The 18469-nt window shown below is 37.1% G+C and overlaps 1 protein-coding gene across 1 annotated transcript in view; it reads left to right on the top strand.

Annotated features, from left to right (window-relative positions):
• The first annotated feature begins 506 nt into the window (after positions 1 to 506).
• The window catches only part of LOC107218803 (extracellular matrix-binding protein ebh), a 63685-nt gene continuing 45722 nt past the window's right edge, over positions 507 to 18469 (top strand). The window contains exon 1 of the mRNA XM_015656818.2: positions 507 to 1440. Within this exon, the coding sequence (XP_015512304.1) occupies positions 1396 to 1440 (45 nt within the window). The 5' untranslated portion in view covers positions 507 to 1395. The remainder of the gene's footprint in view (positions 1441 to 18469) is intronic.

Below are 18469 nucleotides of genomic sequence, written 5' to 3'. Positions count from 1 at the left end.
ATTGTAGGCGATAATTGCTAACAAATTAATGCCGTTGTAACATTAGTAGTGCAAGTGTATGACAAAAATAAGAGAAAAAGAAAGAACACGATGGAGCCTCGCATTATCAAATCATCCGTTTGAATTTACCTTTTGCAGGCACGTTCATTCTATGTGTAAAGGTGAAAGCCGCGGCACGTCATCACCGATTATCAATGCCAGATACCTACGTACTGATTGTCACAATTATGAAAACAGCATGCTTTTTCTGTATATAATATTAAGCCAAGCCTGTAAGTGAGAAATTGGATTGGAATTTATAATATTTTATGTTTAAGTTTAAGCTTCTCCAAGAGTCATATTCGATTATTCGAAAAGAAAAACAAAAGGCGAAAGCCTTGGGTTCACCCGACGGTCGGAAGGAGGAATTTCGACGTTACCGACGCGGCGAAGAAAGTCGAGTGGTGGCAGCACGGTCGGCGGTGGGGCGACGTTCGCAAATCTACATTCGCGTGACGGGTGGCGGCAGTGAACGAGTGACGTCGTGACGGTGCGCGTCGCGACCGAGAACGAGCGAGCGAGAAAGAGAAAAAAAACAGACAGAGAGAGATAGAAGGAGCGACGGATGTTCTCGGCGAAAATGGCGTAGTCCAGCGAGTGTCGCGACGTTGAAGCGACGTTCCTCGCGATTGGTAATACGGCCGAGGTGCCAAGTTCCGAGTAAATGCCGGGCAGTCAGAAACAGTGCCGTGGCAGCAGCGAGGCAGTGACAATCGCCAAGGTTCGCGATACGAGAGGAGTGAACGAAAGAGTCACGGCTCTACCTTTTTTTATTCCATTAATACAGTGGTGAATTAAAATGGAGTAAAGGGCGGAAGAGGCAAGGGGGGGATTCGCGTGGTCAATAAGCAATCGTGTGATCTCGCGGAGTGTTTCTATGCTCCGTCAAAGATGCCCGACGTTCGCGACGAACGGCGTTATTTGCGATCCTTTCTTGTTTACCTTATCGAACCGTTTCGAACCAAGAGCGTCCTCGAATGACAGACCGAAATCTGTGCTTTTAACACTCGACGACAACGACGACGACGACGACGTATCGTGTGAATCGTACCTGCTGTGAAAGTGATAATCGTTTGCGACGCGCCGTTTGAACCGTTATTTTAAACCGTCGAAAACGCCGTCCTGACGCCAGTTTATTATAATCGCAATACGACCGATCGGCGATACCTACCGATTAGTTTTACCAATTACTCAGCAGCTCCGACGATCGGACAACTGACAGATTGACGACCTTGCAACAGGCTTAAGATGGCGCTGGTTCTGTTTTGACGTACGGACTTGTCGCCTCGACGCCGTTCTTCTTACAATCGAAACCATCGACGACTGGATTTTATCACGGTTTTTGGAGTACCGATTATGAACAGAGGATTCTACGTAGCCTGTGCACCGTACGCATATCCGGTGAGTATTCATCCCCCCCTTCTTTTCTATCCTCGATTCATTGTCTCTTCGAATGTGGTACGATCTATGTATGCGAGTGTGTGTGTGCATTTTTTTTTTACACCGCACAACGCGGATTTGCCTTTATTATCATTCTTATTATCTCTGCCGTTGTTATCGACGCTATTTGGGCTCCGGAAGTCAGATGATTGTATGTACTTATGTACATATTGTATCGCTATTGATACATTTCTTGTCGTTTCATTTTCCGGCTTCGATGCATACATCGCGGTGTGGTTGACATTCAGCACGTACGATTCGACAGCTTTCAACACCTGGTTATTCGTCGTCGTTTCGTTCGTTCGTTTCACATGGCTCGACTGCTACGATAGTTTTGTCTCTCGATATGAAACTAGGCAGGCAACTGCTTTCTTACGTCACAAATCCCGTCTCTTGAGTCACGACCGCTATTGTCCAGGATACACGGAGAGGTAAAAACCGGGTGAAAAGTCGCACGGAATTTAATACGGCATGCACACGGTGTATATTAATTTGCGTAACTTATCGTCCGAACGTCAGTACGTTATACGAAAGAATACCGTTGCGTTGATCTCGATTACCTCCGACGAAAAGTTTGCATTACAAGTGTGAATTTTAATGTTTTAAAAAATATATGCCGCCGAGACACCGGTGAAGTTAATATCGTAAAGCATTCAGCCCCGTATTAAAGTCTGTTGTAAAAGGCTCTCGAAGGACGCGTAAAACTTGCAACAGACTTTATAAACTCGTTGACGAAAGACACGAGCCGTAATTAGCTGCAGCAGACGAGAGATGAGGAGGCGGGGCGATGCATAAACGAATTCTCGAGAATGCATGTAAATTATTATATTAAAAGCCTTCGATTTGTACGTGTTTCAATTTATGAACTACGGAAACGTGAGATCGATAGTCATCGATGATTTTTCAAGCGACAAAAGCAGTCGGCGGTCTTTTGTCGTGAAGCGATGAATTGTAAAAATTTTCAGTTTCCAACCTCCAACCAAGATTCCAACTCTCCACGCTAGTTTTCGATCAATTAAATCCCTCCCCCCCTCTCCCGTTATCATCCTCGCCGTCATGAGCGACAAGGAAACGCTCCCCCTTCACCCAGGGGATAAAATTTCTCCAAAGATCGTCGGAATTCCCGAAACTTTATCGTTAGAATCAACGGGAGTATTGTCGGACATTGCTGCCGAGGCCGATCGGTTTGCAGAAAATCATTCAAAATCATCAGATTCTAAGGTATTCATTAATTAATATTGCGAACGGATCGAAAGTTGTTGATTGTATATTTTACACTGCCTGTGTCTTTATCGTCGTCATCGTCGTTTCATTACTGCCCGCAGGAGAGTAATAATAATAATGATAAGAGTACGAGCCGCGGGAACAGTAAAGAGGGAAAAGGATTCTTTCGTTTCTCAAAGTTTCTTTCACGGAATCGCATAATTATCGGTCCTGGCAGCAAAGAACCAGAAGAGACTTCGATCGGTTCTTCGAATACCGTGAAGACCGGCTCATCATCGGTCTCCAACGAATCTCGGACAAATTATTCGAGCCGAGTTCCATCCAGAATGTCGAGTATCGGTAGCCACTTCAGACGGTTGATGAGGTTTAAAAGCAGTCAGAGAAACGTTAAAACCGAGGAGCAAATTGTCGTCGTTTCATCGGTTGAACCCTTTCCCGTGATTTCCGAAAACGGGGGAATTGCGTCGGGTGCGTAATTATCATTATCATTATTATATTTGTTGATAACCAAATTAATCAATCCATAATCGCCCTGGTACAACGATAATTATAGACTTTGATCAGAGATCACAGCGTCAGTACAACGAGGATTATGATAATAAAAATGTAGACGAACGTGTTGCTGCGGTGGCGGAAAAATTATCAGAAATTTCTAAGACGACACCCGTAATTATCGACGATGCTGTTGGACCGCCGCTGTTGCGGTCGTCGAGTAAATGAAATATGTATAAAATTTATTTCACGTTACGTAATTGGATGTCCAAATTTGACTACTTCTTTTATTTTAAAAAATTGTTTTTTTCCTTGGTCCTGTATTCTACATAAATGGGAGATCCATACGCTGATATACTCGTGCGTTAAACCCGTGACGGTTTTTGATTAACAACAGCGATGGCGATGGAGGACGTAGTTATCGGGAATTCCGCGACTACAATTCCCTTGATTTCATCCACGGTCACTATTACAAATCCTCGTGTTCGACAGAGAAGTTCGGGAAATGATACAAGCACGATGATCGTTGCCGATGAATTTGATGTCATGGACGCAGCTAATTTGGAAGGGTGCGAATTTGTTTAATAATTCGTTATGTAGCGATATCGATTAAACGCCTTTATTTGTTCAATCATTCTCGCGGAAAGTCAACGGGTCTCACTTATGTACTATACTTAGAGCCGAGGTCCACGTGCAGTTGGATAGACGAACTCGTGACGCCCCTGAAATCCGATCGGATCATTTTATTTACCCTCAACAATCGGAAGAGTCACGTGTCGAACCGAACGTGACCCAAAATAGAGCCGAAAGTCGCCGTGAAGTAGAAAGAAACGGCTCAATCATTGGAACAGTCGGGTAAGCGTAGACATTGCGTTGAACCTGATCATTACCTGCAAAGGTGGTTAATTCTTCTGGCAAATATTGGAAGATATTAGCAATCAAAAAAGACTGCAGGGGATCAGTGATCTAGACGACGATTCGGTGAACCGAAGAACCGTGGAAGGAACTTACTGTTAGTCCATTGGTATCCAAAAACTCTAGCAACGTATGCAGGTGATGACCCTATAATGCATAAGAGACATGATCATCGACGATAGACAAATCTCCTCCAGGCTGAAGTTAGTAACGTTATAACGTGTAGCGAAATAACGCTAGGGGGAAAAAATCATTATTTTGCAATTTTAGAATGATTGTTAAGTAGTTGGTTTTTCAAATTATAACTATAATTTTTTTTATCAAGATTTACTGAATATATCAGCAGACAATCCCAAAGGTACAAAGCGACAATTTTCCCTAAACGTTGATTGTTACAGTAACTTTACTAACTTCAATCTCATAAATCTTCCATAAATGCCGTCATCCTATTCTGGTCTCAGCATTTCCATAACAGTATGAGGATACAAAAATGCCTTCAACCAGCTGCAGTGAGGGAACAAATAATCTTATTGTTAGTTAGTTAGCTGACTTTATTGATTTCAATGGTAAAAAAAGGGAGTCAGGTTTTTCGAAGTAATCGCGCAGAGTGATCATGTTCCTTGTGAAAACTTACACCGTATCTTGATGGAGACCGTAGACCACAAAACAGAGTCCAAAGAGAGAGAGAGAGAGAGTGAGAGCGAATTGGTCGGGTTCCTGCAGCAGGACCTGCATCAGGATCAACTTTGAGCCTGTGTATCTGTATATTTCTGGAGTCCCCGGAGAACGGCGGAAGGAATATGAAACGATGTACGATTCGTGGTAACTTTGAGTAAAAAAGAAAGAACCCGAGTCTGCCATTTTTTACCACTACTGATATCGATGTCGTTGATAGATGGTTGCGGATGTCTCTCATTTTCTTTATTAGGAGACTCACAGGCTTTTATACCCCACTGATTCTCTATTACATTCAAATTCTCTCTATTCATACAAAATCTAAGTTTCGATTTTGCGAGTGTGGCGCGAAGGAAGAAGTAATTGAAAAAAAAGCGCACCTAGACAGGCGACAATTCGCACGCTCCAGTTTCTCTTTCTCTGATATACATATCCAGTGTCTTTTCTATCTTTTTCTCTTTTCTCGTCGACGTAGACGTCGCATGCGATTCTTCCGCGTTGCGCGTATTCACGCAGCAATAAATGCGTGTGCATCCGTCGTCTCCTCGAGTCAAATTGCAATTCGATACTCTGACGCACGCACACGAACGCGCGTTGATACTTTTGGTCCTCGTTTGTGTGAATACTATCGTGTATGCGACTGCTCGATTTTCGCGACGATCGCCGCTGTCATGACACCGCGAGTAAGCGAGCCATGCATGCGATGCGGTTTCTCTTTGCGTTTCGAACCGCGAATAATACTGTACCGTCTACGTGTAGTTGAACACATGGTTAGGCACACACATGTTACACATGCAAATGTATAACATATTTTTATACAATATAACGCGGTTATCTACGTATATGTATGTATACTTGTCGAAACAAGACGGTAAAACAATACGAGAAATGAACCAAAAAAATAAAGAAAGAAATGTAAAAAACATATTGCTAAATCGAAAAGTTTAGGTGATATGAAATATATATATAAATATGTGCCGTACACGATGATTACGTTGTGGAGTAAGAAGAGAATGATAGTTTTGAGAGATGTCGAAAATATGTAATTATACATCGTATACATGTATATATAGAACTTTTAATAATCGCGCACATTTTATACGCGCTGAAAGGTACGAGTAACGGTATATTCATATATGTATGTATATGCGGTTGTTGGTTTACATTTGCAACTATATCAGGTTATATTATTATTATTATTGTTATTGTTATTATTATTATTGTTATACCGAACTACCTATCCTCATATAGTGCAGGTAATCCAGCACGGGCGGAAATGGTTTCGAGCAATAACTGGACACGAGAGATACGAGAGTGGCTTATGAACGGTGACGGGAATAATACGCGTAGCACAAAAGAAAAAAAAGAAAAATAAATTTGATCGTGGCCTAATTGCAAATAAGATCTGCACCGAGTCATTATTATCGCGTATATTATGCAATGAATATATTTCGTTTCCTTCGACTTTGCTGAACGGAAAAAAAACTTATTAAACTATAAAGGTGTGGGTATATATATATATATATATGGAGCATTCCCCGTCAAGCCGACGGGTCATGGACTTCACCCCCTCGAATTTTGATGTCGAATGGATTTTTTGGTTTGCTTCGGTAAAAAAATGTTATCTCTAATTTTTGAAAAATCTCGCGATAAATATCCTTTACATGAAAATGGAAATTCTTAAAATCCTGACTGAAGTTGAATGCCCCACATATATGTGTAAAATAAAATAATATACATATATACGTCGTGGAGAGTGAAATTTCATTTTACATCGTATCCTTGCATTGTATAATGTGTAGGTAATATAACATTGTCAACGATTATTATTGTTGACAATATCATGGCACGGCTGGGAATCCTCGCTAGCTTTCACCGTCGTTTATAATACCGATGGCAATCAGCGCCGGAAGTGAGCCGTACGAATTAGGCTTTTTATTACTTTCAAAGATATCACATAGCCGCTGCTGACGAGATCGTTAAACAACTTTGAAAGTCATTTCTTCCGTAATTTGGGGCATATTATATTAACGTATGTACTAGCTATATTGGTAGTCGCATTATCGTCGTAATTATTAGGAGAATATTATCGTTTTTTAAAAGTGTATTTCCACAGTTTTACATTTTTTAATTTTTTTTTTATTTTCGCCACCAACGAAGAGAGCAGAATTCCAGAGTCGCAAGCTCGTTTATCTATACTCAGGTAGATAGGTAATTGCAAAAATCCCGTTTTATTCGCTGAAACGAATTCAACGTTAGATTCTCACACATCTTCGTTACTACCACGTGGCTATTACGCGATATTCTCGTGTCTGACTCATTCGTCTCGTCGTTCGTTCGGTGTCTAGATAAAGTCTAACGCATGATGTGAGGTGAGGTGGTGGATAAGTAGCGAAGATATCGGGTTCTGCAATTTTGCAAATCAATTCAACTCGTTTCAAGAAAAATCGTATTATCTATAAGAGTGCATTATTAACATACTATTATTATTTTTGTCATTATTATAACGGTAAAGTTGAATTGGAATATTTATAATAAAGTTAATTACAATTTCTCTCTTTTCTGTTCACTTTGAAGTATCATTGCGCTGAATCACGAGTAAAATAATAATACCATACCTGCAATTAATTGAATGAAATTTATTCTTTTTACGTTGCAATGCTGGAATAATTAATTCTTACCAAAGTCAGTACAGAAATGTAGGATTTATTTAACACGCGTTAACCTGATGATATATTTATCAATGCACGAGAATAAATTGCTAATGGTACACGCAAAATTTCATCCGTGGTTTTGTTTCTTATGTTTTCTGGCCGTAAAAATTAAAAAAATGGTGGGACCTACTTGTGATAATTTGAAAAATTTTGTTCCACGATATTCTGCACAGTTACAACCACGATTAGCAGCGAATTCGCGTGTTATATATAGGTATATATGTGTAGGCGATGGTCGTGTCCGGGTACCCGGGTCGCGTACTTGTACTCCCGAAGTATCAAGATTCCGTTCGTGACGACTAGGGGCCTGGCACGAAGTATGGATTTTGATGTTTTACCTGGTTATATAGATTCCTGAAACACTGCGGAGTTTTATCATATCCAACCCGAAGGCAGCTTTGCAAGCCTTGTCAGCCCTGCACGATTACACCCTCAAAACTAGTACATGTATACCATATGTATATATGTATATTTGTTCAGATTATGTATAATTCAGGAAGGACGGGAGAAAGGAGGAAATTAGGGTCTAACAATGCGGCAGGATAGCCTTTCTCTCAAATTATTATACAAAGCTTATTTATATTATGTATTAATCATTTTCGATGAAAAATTGTTGAACCTTGCCGATAGATTATTCGATGTGTGCCACGATTGGATTTTTCCAACATTTCTCCCTACGTCTGAATATCATTATGCGTATATTTTAAATTTTATGTCCAGGGGCAAAATAGTTGACAGTGGATTTCAGACTTTACATATTTCTATATACTTGTAATATCCAACCTTTTGTTTCCTGTAACGTATATAATGACTAGCCTTCATTATTTCTATCTAATTGACGCGTTTAATTCTCTAAATTCTTTGCCTTCTTTTTTTTCTAATCATACTACGTAAAAATTATATAAAATTTTCATAATATGGAAAATTTTTTGAATTTTCTTCTTCACCGATGAATGAATTGATGATGTGGAGAAATTTTATTTTGAATAAAATGTAGTATCATTATACCTGCGTTACGTATAGTTGACAGATTATCATGATTATACCTAATAAGTTTTTTAGCTGCTGGACGTTGTGAAGTTTCGAGATTTAAATTATACGGCCAAAGTCGCTCTCCGGCATAACACACATATACATTACGCGTTATTGTACATTATACTCTGTGCGAATTTGTAATACGTATAATGTATTTATAACGCGGACCGTGGTGGAGGTTTTTTTTTCTAGCGGTATTATAACAGCGCAACCTCCTTAAGATTTAATTAAGCGGATTTACGGTAGAAGGAACCGCCGCGGCCATCGAGGCTTGTCTTCGCGTAAGGTTCCGATGACCATAAACAGATGTTGCACACCGCCTTATATTTACCTGCCATAGCTACTCGTACCGTGCGTCGTTTGTTATAAATAGTATTGTATTATTCCGACAGCAAGATAGAGAGAAAAGTATTTAAAAATAGAAGAAGAAGAAGAAGAAGAAAAAAAAAACGTAAACCTCAGAGGGTGTCGGTTAACGTATCACTCGATACACCCTGATTTACCTTCGTGTATACCGTTTTATTATGGCTTCTTTTCTCCCCCAGACCGCACAGCGTAGTATATATAAATATCTAAATACCTGTAGTATACTTTTTGTCGACGTATTTAATTTATGTATACTTGGGATTGTAGAAAAAATTAAGATCTAGACGGAAAAAAAAAATAGAAAGAAAAATAATCGTACAATCAATTAGGATCTTAAATTTTTTTTACCAAGTAGGATTTTCTTTTATTTTTTATAATTTTATTTGCCATCGTATTTTCGACGGTTTACTTTATTAATTAATTATTGTTACTTGGTATTTGAAAACAATATTATCGTTAGTATCGTCGTCCGAATGATTTTACTCATTTCATATATAAGGCGGAATATTTTTATTACAAGGAAGGATGTAAAACAAATCGTAAATGACGAATGATCGATATCTGTATCGAGAAGCCCCTCGATATAATATATTATGCTCCGCAAGCTTTGTTGCGTGGATTCAACATTCGCTTGAAAAAAAAAAAAAAAAAAACTAACATACGATGGGGCTATCCTCGGATGGTATTGATTATCAGCGAAATTAAACTTTTCATCGACATTGTCGAGACATCTTGTTTCTTTTTTTTTTTAGTCGTCGTTAACATTTCGCGTAATGATCAAGAAATAAAATGAAACTTTTTTTTTCGCACTTTTTTAATTATTCGATAATCTTGGTCTTATATATCCTTACCGAATTCATTCGCGTTAGATAAAAATCGCGAAAGAATGAAGAATGGGAAGAATAATACGAATTCTTTTCCTTTTAGTACCGTAAAATCTCTGCTCCGTTTCGCGTAAACGTTCACGGAGTTGCAGAGCAGGCCAGATTTATATAAATATACTTATATATAACTGACCCCGTGACTTAGACTTTGTTGTCGACGTTGTTACAGACTAATTGAAAAATGAATTGATCGAGAAGATTGATTATAACACACGTGGCAGCGACTCCAATTGGTAACGTGTGGTGCATTTCGTTTTCAAATCTTACTGCAGCATGTAAAATAGAATATTGTTTTCGGTGCGGAAATTTTCCAACCTCCTCCGCTATAATACATATAATAAACCGTTCATTTTTCTATCGCTATATTATTATGCACAGGCTTATAAGTACTGATAAAAATGCTATAGTTTATTATACGTTTGAGTATTTCATAGTCCTTGTCGTACCGAGGGAGAAATAAATGCAGATTTGAGTGGGATAATAATTTTTCGAGTTAAATTAATTTAAATTAATTCAGTAATTCAATTTTTTACTCGGTAATTCTCGATAATCGATTCTAATTCAAGTGAGTTTCGAAAAATTTCAATCCAATCTTTTATATTTTTTTTCTCTGTAAACAAATAATTCCGGCACGAATCCAAACTAATTTAAATAAACTTTACTCAATTTCTCGTAAATCAGTTATTTGCTCATAGTTAATTCTCATTGATTTAGTTATTTCGCATTAATTTAGGTGAGCTATAATTAATTCACAAACCTATTGACACATCAATTCAGTGAGTAATTTCCCTCTCGCGTCTTACACATTTATTATCTACATTTGCGATCTTCCTTATGTATATATTTCGCATATAATTCATGTTTGCTTATGTGGCAAAAGTTGAGGCCGTCATCCAGCCTTCGATCCTTTCTCGACACCCATTATCTTATGCATACTTCTTTTTTTTTTTTTTTTTTCATCTCGTTTTTCTATCCTCGCGTTGACTCTTACTTTCAACGGAACGACGACTAGAGAACGAAAATATGACGGATAGGCGTAATAAAAGTCGTGGGCGAATCTGCGACGGTATAATTTATCATACGTAACAAATTTGTGTCGACAAAATTTTATTATTATTCACTTGAAGTTTAATGTAGCTAATTTGATTAGTCATCGATATATTATATAATGTTCTATATTTCTTTCTATCTTATGGAGGCCGGGAACTGAAGTCGACGAGTAAACAGAATAGTTTCTCTGTCCTAACAAAGATTAATTTTATTATCTGTACAGTTTCACTATTACTATTTATGTTAATTACCAACCTGTAATAACAAAGAAACAACATTCAATGTTTATTATTCGCAACGTTGTTCCACCTTCTATATAAGCGAACGAGGTTGTAAAATTTTCATTGAAATTAGAACAAACCTGATTATGAGGAAACTGAAAACTTGGCACAACGGTGTAAAAATATGTTGAATTATGTTTCCCCTCGGGTAGAAAAAAAGAAATATATATATATATATATATGTATATTAACTTATGCACATGAATAATATTATTTGCAGGGGATGAAGTATCGAATTGCATATGTCTTGTTGGGTTTTTCTTGCAATGGCAATCTTACGGCAGGCAATTAACTTTGTTCTTTTATTTCGACCAATTTGACGATCTTAACTATACGTTTCTATAATAAAACCAATAATCATTACGTCGAATGGATGAAATTTCCTTCACGTATACATCAAGGTGTTTCAGAAAAAAATAATTAGCGATTTTAGATCGTGGCACCCCTAAAAAGTTTGTTTAGGTTAAAGGAAAGATTCTTGTCAAAAGATGAGCGTTTTACTTCATGTGGAATATCGCGCTCATTAGTTGATGCTTCACTTTTACACATTTTTATAAACTTTTTATATCAATTTACGTGACAAAAAAGACCCACACTAGTCACGTCAAGTCTCCGGTTGATGTCTGAGAAGTGTATCTGACGATATTTTCATTATTAATTCAATCTCATAAAATAATTATAATTTAATATGAACTTTTAATTTAGGAGAATGAGATTCCCGAATGATATATCGTTGTATTACGAATCGTGATCTTTGGGTTGAATATAAATGTCAGGATAGAAATAATAATTAAAGTACTGCAACTTTTTTCTTCAAACATTGAAAAAAGTGTGAAAATAAGTGAAAAATCAACTGAGCGCCGTATTCCACATAACGTGGAACGCTCATCTTTTCACAGGATCTTTTCTTTGACCGGAGCAAACATTTTTTTTTTTTTGTTTTCCGAAACACCCTGGTATACGTATAATGTGTAACATATTAGCGTGCTCATCGTCGTTGTTGTACATAAATTATACGTAGGAGTGAAAGCAGTAGCGTAATATCCGAGGTCGCGGATCCGAATGAACAGCAGCAGCAGCAGCTGTCCGAAGGCCGTGAGGATGACGATGTTGTCGATGATGCCGCTGATCAGTACTACAACGCCGTTCTTCGCGCTCTTCTTCGGAAACAGTTTCGTCACCGCGACGACGAGCCTCCGATATACTGAATGTAAATTTGCCCGAAAATAATCAAAAAAAAAGAAAAAAAAATCGACATTCGAATAGGAAAATCATTTTTAATATCATATCTTATACCTGTACAATTGATTTTTGTAATATTGCATCGTATTTATTAACAAATAAAAGAAAGTAGGGAAAATAAAAGAAGTGCGATATCCAACAGCTCGTTGCGAATTGTCTGTGTATGTGATTTTTACACTTGTAATATGTGCATGCAAAATCGTTGGTTTCGCCCAAATCGTTGCACGGCTATTAACCAATGCGGAATTTTTGCAGAAGGTGTACAAGATCGCATCTATCCGTAATCGTTCAATGTGACGTACCGTTAGAGAAAAGCTACTGCTGAAATTTCACTTTTACTTTATATATATATTTACATTTACACAGAGAAAAATAAATATTGAAACGCTTGATGAACATAGATTGGTGAATGGAAAAAATTTGTACTACGTAAAATGAATAATAAGTAAAGACAAGTAAAAATAAAGGGAAAATCGAGGACGTGTGTAATTTAAACAATTAATATGGCCGAAGAGAAATACCTTCAGTCGTTGCACTTCTAAACCGAGGGACAGAGGGAGAGAGAGAGAGAGAGAGAGAGAGACGCGACGTGATGGCGCGTAGAATTCATTCTATTGTCTCTCTAGCAATTTAGGTTTGTTTATTCTAAACACGCGTACATTATTCATCGCCTTCCATCACCGCGGTCAGATGGTGATTTAGTGTACTGCGATTACTGCTCGAGCTCTCGATATCATCATCATCATCATCATCATCGTTTATTATACGATCATAGAGAAAAGAACTTGTGAATTGAAGTAGGTACATTATCGACAAGTTGGTGAACCGTGTTACAAAATATTTCTACGACGATTGATCGTTTGCATACTTTTTTTTTTTTTTATAAACTTCATCGTCTCTTACTCATCTCATTTTTATTCAATATTATATTCTATTAATTTTTCTTCCCGTTAATTCCGTGTGACGTATCGTTTTATTTTATTTTCGTTCATTTCAATTTGTTCATGTGAGATGAAATCATTCGACCCGTTCATCCTACGAGTAACAAATTTTAATAACGGTATAATAAATTGTTATGTTTAAAACAATTGAAATAGAACCGGTTTTTTTTTATCTTTTTTTTTCATCGACATTTTTTCTTTGCTCACGACAATTCTTTCAATTATCCTCATTTAAATCGTATCACGAATATCGTGAGCAATTATTGCGATAAATTGTATGGAAAAATCACGCTAGAATAATTTTTTTCCTTTTCCTTGCATACGTATTATTATGCCAAGAAAATTTTTGGACGTTATTGTATATGCCGGGCGCAGTTCGCTCGCGCATCCATCGTATGGAAAGCTGCTGCATTTGCCTGCACGTATGGCAGGTTTGTCACCTGACCCAGATGCAAAAATTCGATCCCTTTGTTCGTGCATATGTTATAAACGCGTGATTTTACCCTCAGCTCTGTGCATTATTATATGCATTCGAAACTTTGATGTTTCGTCAAAGTTTGATTTCTTTACTTCAAGTTTTGTCGCTAAAAAATTCGGAATTTGTCGCCTTTGGAACTTTTCAAATTCGGAATTTCAAACCTGCTCCAATACTGTATAACATATCTAACCGGTTGCGTAATAAAAGCGTGGTTATATATGTTAATTTTATGCGAAAAATACTGCAGGAACGTGCCAAACACGTATTCGAACGTATCCTGCAGCTGCACTATTACGTGGATTTATACCCACGATATTCTGTGTACGTGTTATAATTTGCCTCTGTGTGCACGTGTGTATAATGTAATAATTATGGGAGAAAATTATAATCGCGTCATGCGTTATCTGTACAACACGATTCGCACGCGCGGTTGTCATAAAAATTCATGCCTCTATCTATCAAAGTTTCGCATTATTATTACATTTATTACAGATGATATTCTCAGTACTCTATAAATATCACTATAATATTTATGTATAATTTTACGATACCGAGCCGTGTAAAAATATATAATTATATACGTATGTATCGATTGTTCCTTTCACGTTCATTTTCACCAAATTCCTTGGCGGAGAGAAATGGCTTTTGCTTTACGGATGTTTTGCTTTTCGCACTCTTCTTTTGCGACTATTACACGCTTGCGAAGATTTTCTCGGTTTAAATTTAGGTTCAAAAAGTGACGCGATTCGGTTCGTTAAAGAAGCAACGATCATCGACGATGAGGGGGGCACTTTTTTTTTCTGCTTTGTTTTTACCGCGTTGCACGTGAAGCGTTCTTATCGTGCGAACGTCAAATCATGCGCACGGGAACTTTGTAGAAAGCGGGTTACGTGGTGTGCTGTGCACTCTTTGAGAAGAACCTATACAGTGTCCCAATTTAAAAGACGCGTTACGTTTTCGGCCGACCTAATGGTTCAATTGGAAAATGTGTCCTACAAAAGTTGGATGGAGGATTTTTTTCACGCGATTCAGCATCGTAACTGGTGATGCCGTGAAGGATGGAGTAGTTTTTTTTTTTTTTTTTTTTAATTGCAATGATACGTTTTTGTTTCAACTCAAATATTCTTTATTCGAAAATGTACAACTTTCTCAGGATAATTTTTTATCCGGTGATAAGTTCGATATAGATACAACAAAAAATGAAATTCTGCAAGACGCGGGGACATGTTGATATTTTAAATTAATCGAATTTAAGATAATAATCAAGACGTTGTTGACTCTCTCTTTTAACGTGTAATTAAATTTTTGAAAATATCACCATTAACGAGTGCAGTGCAAATTTATTTATTTTTTTTCCAAATTATTATTACTGATATGATTTTAGACACCCGTTTATGCAATTATTCTCGCATTTGATGTTCGATCTCGTTATTATTATAATCACGGTGAAGCTGAGGTTGGACAGTTTCACTTGACGTTATCAACTTCCGTTCGTTTATCCTTGCACAGCTGCAGGTTATACCCGGATATATGATGCGAAATGAAAATAAAATCATGAGAATCTACTTTAACCACCGCGAGTCGTGCTTTCGTCGTTTTTCGGAATATAATCTTGATCGAGCCGTGCTGCGTGTGATTATTCTGCCGCACATGTCGATATTATTCGTAAATTATATACTTTCTCGACTCGTTATGAGCAGCGTCTATCTTTTATCCTACATTCGCAATGATTTTCTTGAGTTTTTCTTTTCTTTTTTCTTTCAACTCTCTTTTATTCACAGTTTACCAACGCTGTCTGTTTTGCTATTATTACACGTTGTACGATTTTCATTGATTTCTGAAATGAAAAATCCTAACTATCTGTACGACAAAATTTGTCTTGCAAATAAATTAATCATTGTCGTTATGGGATTGTAAATTTTACGGTTGGTGTAAGAAGAATTTTATAGGTATTGTGTTTTCAGGTCACTTCTTTTTTTTTTTCAATTCCAACTTGTATTTCACGTAATGATAATCGAAACAATTGTAGGTACGGAACACAGACCTGTATATAATTAGAAATACGTTGATCATTCACGATCAAAACCGCAGTTATGCACCGTTGACTTATTCCTATCCTTGGCTGTATGCATTTTATTGCTTTATTTTATAAACAAAATGAGGCAAATTGAAAAAAAACTCTGCTTACACGTTGCACTGTTTTTGCGTGTTCCTTGTTTTCTCTACATTTTATTTCATAAATTTACTCGTATTTTTCGTTTTTTCTCTCCCTCTCCTTCTTATTTTACGTATTATTTTTGCGTGAATAGTGCAGCAATCATGCTCTATTTAATATGCCGTATCGACTCGAACCATATCTAGGTGTGTATAATTTGAAGCAATTTTACCGTTGAATTTGTTTTCCTTGAAGGAACACTCATACATATTTAATATATATGTATAAATAAAAATCCACCGAGTCACTCCACAGATTTTTCGACGTATAATCGTTTGCCCGAATAGTAACAAGCATCGGCTCACGAAACTGCGTATCTAGATGATACATAGATATACGTGTAATACACATATACATGCATACTCGGTTCTCATTCGAAAAATTTTACTTTCAAATCTGCGGCTGCAGTGTTTTATCGTTGTTGGCGCATGACAATCGACCATCGAACATACGGGAAACTCGAAACTGTCGATCGGTTACTTACTATTTTGAGGTTTTGATGCTATCGGCGTTGGTTTGATCTGCTGATCGTATGATTGTGAGAATGACGATCTAGTTATGTTAAATTGACTCGAAATTTCAAGTGTCCAAACACCTTCGTACCTAATGCGGTATTTTATATCTAATCTTTCCTGCTCGCATATTGTATTATCTAGATATCACTGCTGTATAATATAGTATATGCGACACATATACTACGAAAAGATAACTTTTTAACGCGTATAAGCGATAGTCTAATCGAATATATAGTTCGAATTATAAAGTCGAAAAAACAAAGGCGGCATCATGGTCTGTAAAATTTTTCAGATCGATTCGTGTCTGGCTAAAGGTTCGCGGATAATAATGTATCTCACGAACGAATATATCTAAATAATCTGCGATAAGTTGGTACGTCCATACATCATATATAATGCGTAATCAGAAAGCGGTAATGAGTCTGTGCAGGATTATTAAGCGAGGTGAGATTCGTGGTATCCTTTCGGACAAGACATTTTTTTTTCTTAATCATCGGAGGAGATAAAATGCAAACTGAATTTAAAGCCTGGGCATGAGGAATTAAGGTGTAGAGCTTCTCCGTTTTGTAACTTTGAACTTTCAAATTTATTATCTAATAGAATTTTCGCTCGATCTCTTCAGACGTTATATATTCGTTTTATGAAGTTTTGAATGTTGTATACGTTGTTGAAAGTAATTTCAAGTTATCGTTTTTCAATACACGCGCTGTACGTACGACCTATTGCTATCATTGTAATCATGATTATCATTGATATACGTGTCGATATCAATAGAATAACACTTTTAGTATCGCTTTACCAGTAATTGGACGATATTTTTTTTTTTTTTTTTTACCGACTGTAGCGCAATAATTTGAGCGTATATAATTCGGATTTTACAATTTAATTCAAACATTCCAAGTGTTGCAATGAAAGGAAGCATAACGGCGAGAAGAGAATTACTGTATAAATAAATAGCACGCCTCCTCTATAAAGATCGTTCACCGTTAATCGAGGTCGCATTTAATTGCAGCTATGTATATATACAGTATAACAGTGTAATTGAAGGCTCTGCACAATCAGAGCTGATCGATGCACTTCACGTAGTAAAGTTGAGCGACTAAAGCGGCTTTTATGCTTCCTGCGTTGCTGCAACGCCGGCTTTTACATTCGCCAAAATACGGAACACTTAAACGCTGTAGGAGTTCAAAGATCGTGAAAAAATAAAAAATTATTAACGAAAGGTTGGATATAAATTTTTCATTCCAAAAAAAAAAAAAAAAAAAATAATCAACCCGTGTACCTATTTGTTTGATTTTACTCTGCGATTACTGTAATTTTATTCAGCAGACAGCTTGTTATTTTTTGTTTTTTCTTTTATACAACATCGCGTTGATATCAATTAATATCGAATTTTGATGAACTCGTTTGTAAAGGTATTTAATTGGCTGTTGAAAAAATGAAAAAAAAAAAAAAAACAAACAAACGTATGTTAATCAATCAAGTAAACGCCGAAGGAATGAGATCGAAAGAAAGAAAAAAATATTGATCGATTTTCAATTCTTTACTTCGCCGAATGTCGTAAGTAATTTACGCGTAACGTTAACAAAGGTCGCGTGACGAGTGGACCGGAAGAGAGGTCAGGTATTAATTCAACGTCGCGTCGAAGAAACGAGCGGTTCTTTATTCTTTCCTCTCTTTTTCCTCCTTCCTTTTTTTTTTTTTTTTTTATCTTCTTTCATTTTGTACCGGCCGACTCGTTTTTCGTATGCAACGCTCGTCCTTTGGTTGTTCCTGTCGACGCCTTGCGCCTCCTATTTCTTCGTTGATTGCTGCGAGAAACGGACGTACGCTATGTAAAATTTTCAGACGTGTTGTAACGTACACAATAATGCGGTACGAAACAGATGACAAGTCGAATCAACGCGCACCGAGTACGGTTGCAGTGATGATTTAGTTGAGGCGACGTTGAAATGCCGAATTT

This window comes from Neodiprion lecontei, chromosome 1, assembly GCF_021901455.1.
Source record: "Neodiprion lecontei isolate iyNeoLeco1 chromosome 1, iyNeoLeco1.1, whole genome shotgun sequence".
Lineage (NCBI taxonomy): Eukaryota > Metazoa > Arthropoda > Insecta > Hymenoptera > Diprionidae > Neodiprion > Neodiprion lecontei.
The sequence above is the reverse complement of the archived record's forward strand: the minus strand, read 5'-3'. Positions and strand labels throughout refer to the sequence as shown.